Genomic DNA, 13103 nt, shown 5'->3' on the forward strand with positions numbered 1-13103 from the left:
ACTCTGAATACTTTACACTGGGAAAAAAAAGTCACAGAAATGAATTCTGAGAGAGAAAATAATTTCTCAGAATTCTGATTTAAATGTTGGAATATCTGGAAATGGTGGACATTTCCTCTCTAGTTTTGGAAACTACTAAAGGACCTACAGCCTGAAACAAATGTGTTCATTTTCAAGAGACGGTGAGAACAACAACAAAGTCTCTTTAGACAAAGACGTTTCATGTTTCAACAGCAATTAGGGGAAGTCTTTGCTCACTTCCCAGAATTCCAGAGCCTCCCACTACAGCACATGTGACACGTGCAAAGCATTGTGGGAATGTGGCAAAAACAAAAACACAATGAAGGCAAAGTGGTTATGATGGAGATGGCAGATTTTGAGTTGATGGAGGAGGAGAACAATGTGTTTGAAAATAAGCCAGTGTAGATTTGACCACGCCCACTTCAACGTCTGACCAATCGTCAACAGTGTGGACGTCTAAAACTCTCCACCAACCAAGTCATAGTTACGACTTCTTCGTTAACTCTTATGTTGCTAACAGACCTGTCATTCAATCCTGAATCTCCAGATGAACTCATTCAGTCAGAGTCATTCAGCTGCTGCAGCACTGACGCTACAGAGTCTGTGGATCTAGATGTTCCAGATGTTTCTAGATGTTCCACTGGTTCTGTTTTTCCTACTAGTGTCTCAGAATTACATAATCTGTTATTAAATAAGGGAATGATGAGAATCAAAAGATCAGCATGTGGATGTTTTTGACTCAAATGTTTTCACTTTAATTTCAAAACACGTCCAAATTCTGGCTGAAATCTCAAATCAATGATAAATAAATCAAATTTGAACTAAAATCTGAGAATATAGTAGAATTCAGATATAACACATCTCAATGGACAACTCAGATTTCTAAGGAATAACTCCTGCACATCTATCTTCACTGATCCATCCTTAGGTTACAGGTGGCTGTAAAAAAATCCACACAGCTGGTTGATTTTAATGGGTGCAGTGTTGATGCTGCTGGAGTTTGATTTTTTTCTGTTGCTGTGGTTGGAGGATCTGAGTGTGTGGGAGGACCTCACATGGCATCAGCGGGGGAGAGGCAGAGATGATGGAGAAGGAAGAAAGGGGAGAGAAAAGGAAGGAATAAAAAAAGAGAGAGTGAGATAGAGAGATTGAGAGAGAGAGAGAGAGATACAGAGACAGAGAGAGAGAGAAGAAGACACAGAGGAGACGTTGAGGTTCTTGGTCCAGAGAAGCAGAACCATCTCAGATGTGAAGTGTGCTTCAACTTACACACTTTGCACGCACAGAAAAAAAACAAACAAAAAAAACTCACCATGAACTGGACGTTGTCAAAGCCATTGGCGAGCAGGTGGTTCTCGTACTGGACCAGACCGATGGAGTCCAGCCACTGGCCCACAGATTGCATCGGGCAGCGGGGACCTATGAGAGGGTGGAGGGGCAGACGCTTAAGTAGGGAGTAGCCGTCCACGCGGTAGCAGCGGCAGTCCGGCTGCGAGAGTTGGCACTGCCACATCATGTTGTGGCGGGCAAAGTGGCTGTCGAAGGAGCCCGCCATGCTTTGGTTGGGGGAGTCTTGGGGAGAGAGGGAAAAAAAAAAGGAAGGAGAGGAGGAGGTATGGAAAAGAAGAGGGACAGGAAAAGAAGGAGGAGGCTAAGGTAGAGGCATGGGGAGGAGGGTTTGGGTTAAAGGTGTCCAGCTGCTGCTGTCTTCTCAATCCACTCAGATGCAGAAGGAGAGGAGCTGATGGATGAAGTTATATATCCAGAGAAGATGCTCCTTCCTGGGGGTTAGATTCCTGCCAGGAGCTGGTTGTTTAGGATTTAGAGATCCATACGGGAGAAAAAAGTACACTGAGTGCTCACGGGAGCGGACGCAGCAGCAGCAGCAGCAGCAGCGGAGGCAGGGTTGGTTTTCAGCTGTTGCGCTCACTGTGGCTGCTGCTGCTAAGTGAGTGTGAGAAAATCTCAGTGTGCATGTGTGTTTGAGTGTGTGTGTGTGTGTGAGTGAGAGAGAAAGAAAGAGAGAGAAAATGAGCCAGCGCTGCCTCTACCAACTACTCCCACTCTCATCTGTATGCTCCTGCAGCCTCCTCTTTCTCTCTCCGCTCCTCTCTGAGCTCTGCTTCCTTGCCTCCTTCCCTCACTTCTCTTTGGCTCTTTCTTCTCACAAGCTTTTCCCATCGTCACTCTCTCTCTCTCTCTCTCTCTCTCTCTCTCTCTCTCTCCTCACACTGATCTTGCCTCCCTTTACCTTCAGCAGCAGCAGCAGCAGGAGCAGCAGCTCCATCTTCTTTGTCTCTCCTCCCTCCCACTTATTTGCACCAAGGCATGTCATGCAGTCGACGTCCATGCACAACTTCTGCTAAACTTCACTGCCTGTTGTGTGTGTGTGTGTGTGTGTGTAAATTGGTGCAGAGGGTTGTTGCTTTGCACTCACAGAGGGAAGAGAAAAGAGAAGGAGACATGAGGAAAGGGAAGAAGTGAGGAGCTTCAGCACCAGGAGCAGGTGGACAGCGCAGTCTAAATGAATACGGAGCATCAACATGTGTTCAACAAAGGTGAAGGAGAACCGCACAAACAGGAGTGGTCGTCTACACCTCTGTCCACATCTGCACTCTGAGAAACGCTGTTGCAGTTTAATGTCACGGTTAAAGCCAAGACTCAGACGTCTCTATCAATTCTGATATATTATTAAATATCAATTTGTTTGTATACTTTTGTCAATTGTTGATCTGTGTTAGGTTTTTATTAAACACTTAAAAACCCTTAAAAAATTGACCATTTGAAAACAGCAAAAACAATTTTTGACCTATATATCCTAATCTTGTATTCATATTGTAACTAAAAAAAATACATTTTTTTATTGTTGTAGACTGACTTCCATTGCCAAGTCTGAACCGAGGGTCAAGATGGCCAAGTTAAGAAGAATGTTCTTAATGATAACAGTTCCTTGTAAGTTCTGTACAGAAGCAGACGGCACTATTTTATTTACAGGGTAATAAAAACTTTAATTTTGGGGGGCGAGAATTGAGGCTTATTTCTAAAACAATTAATCATGTTGCTATAGATTTGTCCTATTTTTAAATGTTATTTTGGTTCAAGTGCATGTGGGTTCTTTTAATTTTATGTCTAGATTTACTTTACTGCCGCACTAGCAAATTCTAAAAACATGTACAGATTTTGTTTACGTTTTTTTCTCCTAATTATTACTTTTGTATCTTTAGCCCATCTATGGCAGTTTGTGGTCTAATTTCTGGATATGATAACAATATTGAAACAAACACAGAATCTGTTTTTGGCAGCCCCCCCCTTCACTCACCTCCCACAATGAATATCTAACTTGCTGCCTGTGCGTCTGACCGGTTCGACAGAGATTAGCTTCCTGATTTGGTGCCTCTTAACAGAAACATTTACATCCCCCACTATTGACTTTTTCCCATTGTTCACCCATGCCTTCACTTTTCCTTTCACGTTCTCCTGCCTCTAGGTTACGATAATGCATCGGACCACATTTCCCACAGGAGCGCTCTGAAGCTCCTGGATGCATTAAAAATAGCACAAGGACGTTTACTTCCAGTGGAAATACACAAAATGAGTTTCAGATGGTTTTAGTTGGAATCTAATAAATGTACTTGTGTATCGCTCAACAGTTTTCGTCAACACGGTAAATCTTTGAAGGAAAAGCTGTTAAATTTAAGAGCCCAGTGTGATTATGTGTTAGGCAGAAAATAAAGTTAAAGACGACCTTTGTCATAAACATACTTCTTGGATTAAATCACTTTCGTAGTGTTATGTTGTGGACGTGTAGGTCTGACTCATTGCTAACTGCTAGCATTAGCTAGCTTTTTAAATCAGTAAATCAGTTCTGTATATACAGTTATCTTGCATATTTCTTGAGTGTTAGTTGCTTATTCTTTTTCTTTCAGAATAAAACTGAATCATTCATTTGTCATATAAACATTAATGGTCTCTTTAAGTAGGACACGTTGCATTTTGTAAAATATTTTTTGGGCCTTGGAATATTTTTGGGTCATTGTTTAATTCGGGGTAAACAATTAAAAGTATACAAGACCTTAATTAAAATAAATATTTTCCTGTGTCATGAGATGGAACTTCTTTTTTTTTAGATATTTTAACATGAAGAACATTTTGCATTTTATTCAGTCCCACTCATAGTTCTCTGGTCCTTACCTGAAATATCCTCCTTGATGTCCAATCCACTGCCTATTCCGGCGCCGATCGAACTCATAATTTTGTCAATCTGAACAGACAGGAAACAGAATGTGTGAAAACTAGAGTTAGTGTGATGCACAGCATGTGCAGGTGAGGAAAAAACACTCATTTCCCAGTAATAAGGCTAACTGCTATTTCTGGATTCAAGTGACACATGACAACATGATCATTATGTCGGCATTCTGAATGTCAGTCCTTCCCTGGGTGAGCACAAGGATGGAAAAAAAAAAAAAGATTTGTTAGCAAAACTCTCCAAGACAGACTGAAGTAGAGATAAAGGAGGAGAGGGTTTAATGGAGCTGCTGTGGCCTCATTAGTGCCATCCCAAGATCAGCATGGGTCAGAAGACCTGGATGATCTCAATCAGGACATCAAGAAAATGTCTCTTTAACAGTCTGTCCTGGGAGGATTTGGTCTCTGTTGTTCCTGTGGGTGAAGTTTGGCAGCTGTCTCCCTGCAGAGCTGCAGCTGTTCCAAGAGAAATGTTTTTGGAGCCAAATCTGACAAATGGAAACAGTGTTTACAAGCTGTCCAACTATAAAGTCGGTCTAGTCTTGGGATGTAATAGTAAATGGCCAGCAATCAAAACACCAGGATGGCACTAAATCACAAAATACAAAATACAAATAGAGAACAGAATCAATTAACACCCTGGATAATTCAACATTTTTATTTTACTTGCCAAACTGGCAAATGTACACTGTACCTTTATACTATTTGTTCATCAAATCCATCACTAATATATTTACGCTTTGGCAGATAAACCTCTGGATGTAAAAGCACTGCACTAGGAACTCATCACCTTTGAAAACCCAGAAAAATCTCAAAACTTCAGCAACTCCTTCATGCTAAGCGGGATTAAAGAAATTAACAAAACAAAAAAAAACACTGCTAGCGCTAATAAGCGGATGCATCCAGGTCATTGAAACCCCCCCACCCCCCACCCCCCCGTGATTCATCTGCAGTTCATACTGCAACTCTGTCTCCAGCATGTTCCTCTAAACACACCCTTTAACGCATCATCCTACAGTTTCCCTGAAGCCGTCTTATCTCATCTCAGCTCATCCTGCAAAAGACTGCTATTATGCAAGACAAGGTCAACTTAATTGCTGGGATTTATGCAAAACTTGTATGGCAATTTATCACCATCAGCAACTTAGGAGCTGAGTGAAGGAAGTTAATAAACACCAACATGCTAAGGGAGATACATACACAGTGTGTATTAGCATTAATTCAAGCGTTGATGACGGCAGGAGGAGGAAGGAGGGTGTATGTAACATTTCAGTAATTGTCTTATTTAATGGTCCATGTGGGAAATATTTACCATTTTAGCGGTATTTCTGGGCTCCTTCTTTAATCTTAATCGTTAGGATTTTTTATGTAGCATTTTATGCTTACAAAACCAATTTATTGGCTAACTATTAAGCTATAGCCTAATTCTTTATATCAACTGAGAATAATATTTACATATTTTACTGCTTTTAAACCATTTTAAAATAAAAAAAGCAAAGGGTTGCTGAAAGCCACATTGGAGTTTGTAAATGTACTAATGTGCATTTGAACTTCAATAACAACGTGTGTACCTCCTCCCACTCTGCTGTGAAAGAAGGTGTTCTCTCCAGTCTTCCAACTGGAACGGCTGGAACTTCTCCTGGGTTTGGACTTCCTGGCCCCTGACCCCGAGATCCAGACCCCCAACTGTGCTCCTCCTGTACAAAGGAAACACCATTAGAGGCAAAGAAAACTATTTGGAGAATGCAAATCATCACACCGCGTCTTTCACAGCTCATCACTATTTCAGATGTAACAAGTTCATCGTCATCAAACAGACTTTATTTATGTTTTTGACGGTTTGGGTATAAAAGGAAAGACGGAGAAAGCGGTGCTTTAATGAAGTATACTGCACAGCAGGGAGCGCTCTGGTCCAAATCTGTCATTCATCTGATTGGCTGGACTGAAAATCTGTGACTCTCTGAAGTCACACTGCCTGCTACAGCAACATACATAACCACAAATGCATAATGCATAGCAGTGAATATTCTTTGTTTAGTTCTGATGTAAGTAAAGGTGTTCAGTGTACAGTGCAAACCCAAAATAGTATTTAGTCTGCCTGAAAAACTGTTGAATAAAACAGTTAGATGAAAAAAATGCTAAAATATTTGCATAAACCAAAGGAGACAATCAAAAACGTAAGTAATCCATTAGCTGAGTGCTAAAAAAAAAAGCTTCTGCAATAAATGTTTTTAAAAATCCTCCAATTTGCCATAGCCTAGATATAATAAAATATAATACTAATATTGGTTGCCTTTTTGAAAGAAAGATTTGCTTTCTGTTATTTGGACTAGAATTTTGATTTTACCTGAATGGGAGACACGGACACCAGGTTGGAGTCAGACTTCGAAAGCGACTTGGACAACTGCAGGTCCATCACACTGCGGGGCATGGACCTCATTCTTCCCAGAGTACAGGCTCGCTCTTCGTATCCAGGTCCGTCTTCACCTCCTGTGTCTTCCCTGTTCTGATCAGAGTAGTAGGACGGGGGTCGGTCTAGTGTAGACCAGCCCCGGGAGGAATCCACCTGATCACAGTTCTTGGATCGAGCCTGTTCTTGGTTGACCCTGGTGTGGAAGATGGTCCGGTAAACCACCTGAGGCTTTTGAGGATTGCTGGTGGTGCTCTCCGATGAGCACTGACTTCCTGTTCCTGTCCTGGAGAAAACCTGGGTAGGTCCTCCTCCAATCACGATGCTGAATTCTGGAGTTTGCAGCAAACTGCTCTGAACTTCTGTAGAGCTGTACTTTCTAGTCTTGGGGCTGTAGAGGTGGTACGGAGTGTCAGGGTTCTCACAGGCTGGAGAAGACCCATGAAGAAGACCTGCAAACTCCTCTGGAATGTGGCTTTTCCTTCGATCCTCCACTTGAGCATTTGATGAGGAGGAAGGGCACGACGGAGGAGGTGGGGGAGGAGGTGGAGGAGGAAGATCCCGCTGGTAAGGCCCGTCGTCTGTAAGGAAAGAGAGGAGCTGTGAATATGGAGAAATTCTGCCAAACAACACAAGCTGAACGCTGTTCCCTGTGTCATTAAGGCAGACGTTACACAACTGACTGCCTATTTTTTGGGGGCACTTTGTGCAAAGGATGCTTTCAAAAATTGCTCTCTGTCTGGGGGCAGTGAAGCGAAAGGAAACAGCAGAAAGCATCGTCCCAATCTCTGGATGCCTCAGTTAAGGCTTTCACTTTAAATCTGAAGTTCAGACATCAGTCAAAAATGAAGCTACAAATTCATAATGAGAAGAAAGAAACCTATGACATGTTTGGTCATTAGCTAACACCCTAAACACGACAACAACACTGAAAATGCAGCACTTTTAGGTTTCTGGAGATGCACTTTTTATTTCCTGATTACGTTAGATACCTTTGCTGCTCACATACTACAACACTACAGCTTCACCCTGAGCAGAGGTAGACTGGTCAAACAACTATGACAACAAAGCAAACCCCAAAAGCAGCTTTTGATTTGCATCTGTGCCGGCACACAAAACTAACTCAGTAGAACACTATCAAAACAAACCAACCACATGATGATTTACTCTTAGCAAGCAAGCTAAAAATCATCAATCAGTATATTTCTAGTGGTGAGGAACCAGGTTGCTTTTGGACTCTTCAACACAAACACAAGTCAAATATATTTCAGGTTTAAGAATTCTCCTGAAGGAAAGACATGCCTCTATTCCGTGGAGTGCAGAGTCATGTTAGAAGTACGGCATAACTGTCCTCCTAAAAGAACAGATTCCAAATGCCAAAACATCTTTCGGCAGTATACATTGAACTGAAAAAAAATCTCATCCTACAAATGCAAAATAACCTGGCGTTATTGGTTGTATTACTATGATAATTATAAAATGTTCCATTGAGCAACTTTCTCCTCAGACTCAAAATAAATCTTTAACTCAGAACCAGCCTGAAGCCAAACAGTAACAGAATGTTCCAGCGAGATTCAGGGCTGAAACTCCACAGCTCCACAGCTCTGTTGGTTTGTTTATTAGTTTCAGTTACACAGTGTGCCAACAACTGAATGTTACAGTCACACAGTTGACTTAAGGGGAAAGATAAAGTGAACTCAGCCATCGGCCAGGTCAGTGGAAAAAAGGAAACGTAATAATATAAACAGATCAGAAATCAGGGTTCTACTAGTAAAAGACACATTTATTTTATAAACAGATCAGAAATCAGGGTTCTAACAAAAATCCCATATTTAACAACTTTGTTTACTATTAAAAGACGCATTTATTTGTTTCGGTTTTTATTGAAATTAAACAGTTAATAATTTAGTATCAGTTTTAAATTTTAATGAATTATCTTTTAATAGAAAAAAAGTCATCATCATTTTATCAAAACTAATTCACAATACATAATGCAATGTTTAACTAATTTTGTTTATTAGCTGCTTTTTGTGCCATTTTATTTAATTGCAATATAAGAAGTGTGGGGCTAGCTAATGTTAGCTATTGCTTAAAGAATTTTTTTTGTCATATTTATACGATCTTAAGTAACAAAAGAAGGGCTAGTAAACGAATGTGGAAATAAACGGCGTCCCGGTGACGTCGCAAAAAAAATAAAACAAAACCCAACCTCTCTCAACATCAGTGCATTTTCGTTTCCAACTCTTTTTACCTTTAGCTACGCTCAATAATTTTGTCTTCCTCTCTCTTTCAGAATTTCTAGAAACGAAACAATAGCAACAAGTAAGCCTGTGGGTTGCTATGGCAACAAAACAGCCATCCTGAGTTTTTCCTCCTGAGTTTTTCAGCTTCGTCCATAGTTTGTTTGAGTGTTTGAATGACTGTGGCCTTTCAGGCTGAAGGGGAAAAGGCAATTCAATCAGCATGTGTTTGACTGGACTTAGACCAGAGAACGTTGTCAACAGCTTTAGAGACAGAAATAACCGGCTGAGGCAATTTGGAAGAATAATCAAGAATTTAAAAAAAAAGTGTGAAACCAACAACTGTAGCATTGAACCCAGTATTGACATCCTGACGACCAGAAAAAAACGAAAACTAATTTGCCTCGACTCAGGTTAGACACTCTCCCATTTATCTTCCTGTCTCTTAACTAATCAATGATTCCCTCTGTGCATTGTTTTGACTTCATTACTCATCCATTCTGGGAGCTAAATACCTCTCTACTGTTTTACTGCAGTGATGCATTTTGTTGGATGGCAGTAAGGAAACCAGACCTTGGAAATTCACCTTAAATATATCTACATGGTTTTCATACAGTATATTATATATTAGCATTTAGCACAAACAAATGTAACTGGTGTCTACGTGCCATCATTACTGGGGGGTGAAGGATCTTGAAGGTAAACAGTGAATCAAACAAATGAAATATTCAGTAAATGCATGTATTATTACTATAGTCAAAGCAAAATATTGTTTGAATGAAATATTTTTGTAAGTTAATAAAACTTTAACTATGATAAAGTGTAGATGTTTTCAGCCCATCTTGAACTGTGATGTCATACTACACAATATTGTTCTAAAACTGACTCAAAATTATTTAACAGCAGCAAAGCAGGTAACTGATTCAACTCAAGGAGCATATTGGAGCCATTGAGGATAAAGGCAAAGAAACTGTCAGGGTTCAAAAGCAAAGCTGAATTTGTATAAAGAATACAACAAACGCATCCAAGAAACAGAAGTCTTCAAGTATTTTCCCACATCCAGTTACATTTAATAGATAGATTACAGCAATGTTAGAGGGGGCAGATGCAGGATTTAGTCTGACTGACTGGAGTGTGACTGGAAACAAAGGAGTTGCACAGAGGCAAAAGAAAAAGCAGAGGAGGCTTTGATAGATGACAGCGAGGGGGAGGTGAAGTGGGAGGATGTGTGAGGAGAGCCAAACAGTGAATGGCTGCTAGCTACAAGCAGAGAGAGAGAGAGAGAGAGAGAGAGAGAGAAGAGTGGATGAATGCTCCTGGAGAAATAAAAGAGTGACAGAATGAAGGATTGAAGGATGACATAGGGCAGCGGGTGGTGAAATGAAGGGGTGGAGGAAGGAAGACTGCGGGTCACGTGTCCAGAGAGAGAGCTCAATCTGTCGCAGTCCACATTCAGGAGAGGCCATTAGTATAATGGTTGGGGAAACAAGAAGTTTTCACTGTCAAACACTGAAGAGCACATGTCAGGTTGAACATTTGTACTGAGCGAAACTGAGAGATTTCTGAATGTGGAAGTGATCATTCATCAGCCTTAGATTCATGGATCATTCTGAAATGCTACATTTCTCTTTTTGTCCGCCTTTCTAGTCTTGTGTTTCCCAACCGTTTTTAGGTCACAATTAAATTTTACATTAAGACTGAAATTGAACGGCCCAAATAACTCACAATGTACTAACTCGATGTGCAACTGGAGTTTGTTTAGATGAAAACGATGCTGATGTAGTCACAGGAATTGAAGAAAGACTTCGTTTTTTTCTTGTTTTTTTTTTACCTTACTGTTACTGGACTCAAATAAGTAAGTAGCATGGAAATCCTAATTATTGAGATGCATATATGTGTTTTGTATTTATTTATTTTATCTATTTCAATTTTTATTCTTTTTATTTATTTTGCAAGATTTCAGTTTCTTTTAAATGTTATTACAATTTCTCTACTTCTCTACTTATACATAACTATTTAATATAGTTCATGTATTAGGTGGTAGATTGTTTTTAACTCTATATTTTTTTTCTTATCTAAATTTAGATCTAGTTCATTTATTATTGTAATATAGTTTTTCTATTAATGTCCTCAGATTTTATGAACCATTTATTGTCTTACACGTGCGGTCTGACAGTAAAAGTCCTTGAATCCTTGACCCAAACACCCTCCAGCCACAGAACCAAAGGGTTTTTCTGGATTTGTCATAATAGAACTGTATTTGACAGCATAAAGAACTGACAGATTATGTCTGTGAGGTTGTGTAAAAACCTGATAAAATTATATGTGATTTCCTATTTTTTTATATACATATTTCATACAAAGAGAAAAGGCACACAAACACAGTAAACACAAACTCTCATTACCAGTCTGTGTGTCTGTGTGTGTGGGGTTGACACAAACATCTGATAGTGCCATGATGTTCACTGCATCGTCTCTTGGCGCCGAACTGACTGTTATTAAAAACAACAGAGTAATATCTGGGCTGTCACTCATCCCCGACATTAGAGGCCACCTCTTATTTCCACACAGAAACAGGCCAAGGTAAAATATTATCATCTCTCTGAGCCTCGGGCGCTAAGCTAACCTTTAGTTAGTGCCCAGCTATTCTAACAAACCAATGTCAAGACACTGCTGGAAATTCTCCCGTGGTTTCCGGCTGTGGTGGGTGGGATGATGTAAAAAGATGTAACAATTCTTAATTTAAGAAAAAAGTTAAATGCAAAAAGGCCACCGACTGTACATATAAAATGGAAAAAGGTTTCTGGTTTTAAAGGACTGTTGCAAAAGAAACATTTAGGAAAACGGCATAAATAAAAAACATACATTTTTCTAATGGTCTAATAAGTTGATTATTTTGGATAGAAACCAATCAGTAACATGTTATTCTCACCAGGATGAAGACAGTGATCATCCAATGCAGAGAGACTACACAACCAAATAAGGAAAACAAACTGACACATCTTAACAATGACTATTAAACTGACCTGAGCTCTGATTGGCCGTCATTACTACCTAATCTAATAAATCTGTGACTTGACAGAACACTTGATGAGCAGTGAAAGTGCAGCCGGTCCGGCTGTGCGCTCAGCGGACGCTCACCCCTGCAGCTTCACATCACGGCTCCATTAAACGTAACAGAAACACAGACCATGAATTCTATTACCTCCTGTTTGTGACCTTTGCCCCTGCCGGTACACTAACAAGGAGCAAACAAGCGCAGAGAATAAAAGCCACTTTTCACCCAGTGGGACTCCATCAAACAGAGACGGAACTCTCCGCAGACACAACCGTTTGGTGCCTGGCAGTCTCCACATTTATACGTGGACCACAAAGACTGATATCGACTTCATACTTGGATTTCTGACTCCTTTACATTTCTAAAGCAACTGGCTTCTCTCCCAGAAACCTATTACTCATTTCTGGTGAAGGTGACAGCCGAGGCAGCCTCGTTCTATTGTCACTGAAAATCCATTTGTTTGTGTGTTTGTGTGTGTGTGTGTGTGTGTGTAGGTCTGTGAATGTACTGTATGTGCAACACATGTTTAAGATGGTTAGCCCTAAAATTGAAATTCTGTTGGAGAAATAAATATACAGATATACATTTTATAACATAATGTATATTACGTGAAATGGCAAATAGAAAATGTTTTAAACAAAAAGAATTAGAAAAAAAAAACCAATTAACCAAAGGATCATTAAGACTCGTCCACCCATTACTAATGTTTTACTGATTTTAATTAGTGCTGCAAAATTGTCCATATTTCAGCTGTGAAATATTTTCAAATAATATTCAGGAGAATTAGCAACTAAAAGCTATTCCTTTCCATCAAATTTGCACAAATCTAAAATCCATAAAATACTATTTTAATAAGTAACTAAAATCCCTGCAGCCAAATAATCTGCAGTCAATGAACCCACAGCGGCAGGAGAGTTTTTGTTGGTGGATCTGCATAAATCCAACTGCATTAACATAAAACTGCAGTGCAGTTCATTTGGCCCGATGCACTGGGTTGTGGGAGGGGGTAACTTAAGGAATGTTCCCCTCTGTGATGCTCAACGTTACGTAAAACTGTAGTTTCACAGCAGCAGCAGCAGCAGCAGCAGCAGCAGCAGCAGCAGCAGCAGCAGCAGCAGAGGTGGAGGCG

At 40.1% G+C, this 13103-nt stretch overlaps 1 protein-coding gene across 1 annotated transcript in view; it reads right to left on the reverse strand.

Annotated features, from left to right (window-relative positions):
* Positions 1–13103, reverse strand: part of anks1b (ankyrin repeat and sterile alpha motif domain containing 1B) — a 111720-nt gene continuing 98617 nt past the window's right edge. Inside the window, exons 14-18 of the mRNA XM_025058108.1 lie at positions 6614–7257; positions 5838–5963; positions 4213–4282; positions 1334–1440; positions 1–1053 (exon numbers count right to left, since the gene is read on the reverse strand). Of these exons, the coding sequence (XP_024913876.1) occupies positions 991–1053; positions 1334–1440; positions 4213–4282; positions 5838–5963; positions 6614–7257 (1010 nt within the window). The 3' untranslated portion in view covers positions 1–990. The remainder of the gene's footprint in view (positions 1054–1333; positions 1441–4212; positions 4283–5837; positions 5964–6613; positions 7258–13103) is intronic.

Source organism: Cynoglossus semilaevis, chromosome 8 (genome assembly GCF_000523025.1).
Source record: "Cynoglossus semilaevis isolate Cse_v1.0 chromosome 8, Cse_v1.0, whole genome shotgun sequence".
In the NCBI taxonomy this organism is placed as follows: Eukaryota; Metazoa; Chordata; class Actinopteri; order Pleuronectiformes; family Cynoglossidae; genus Cynoglossus; species Cynoglossus semilaevis.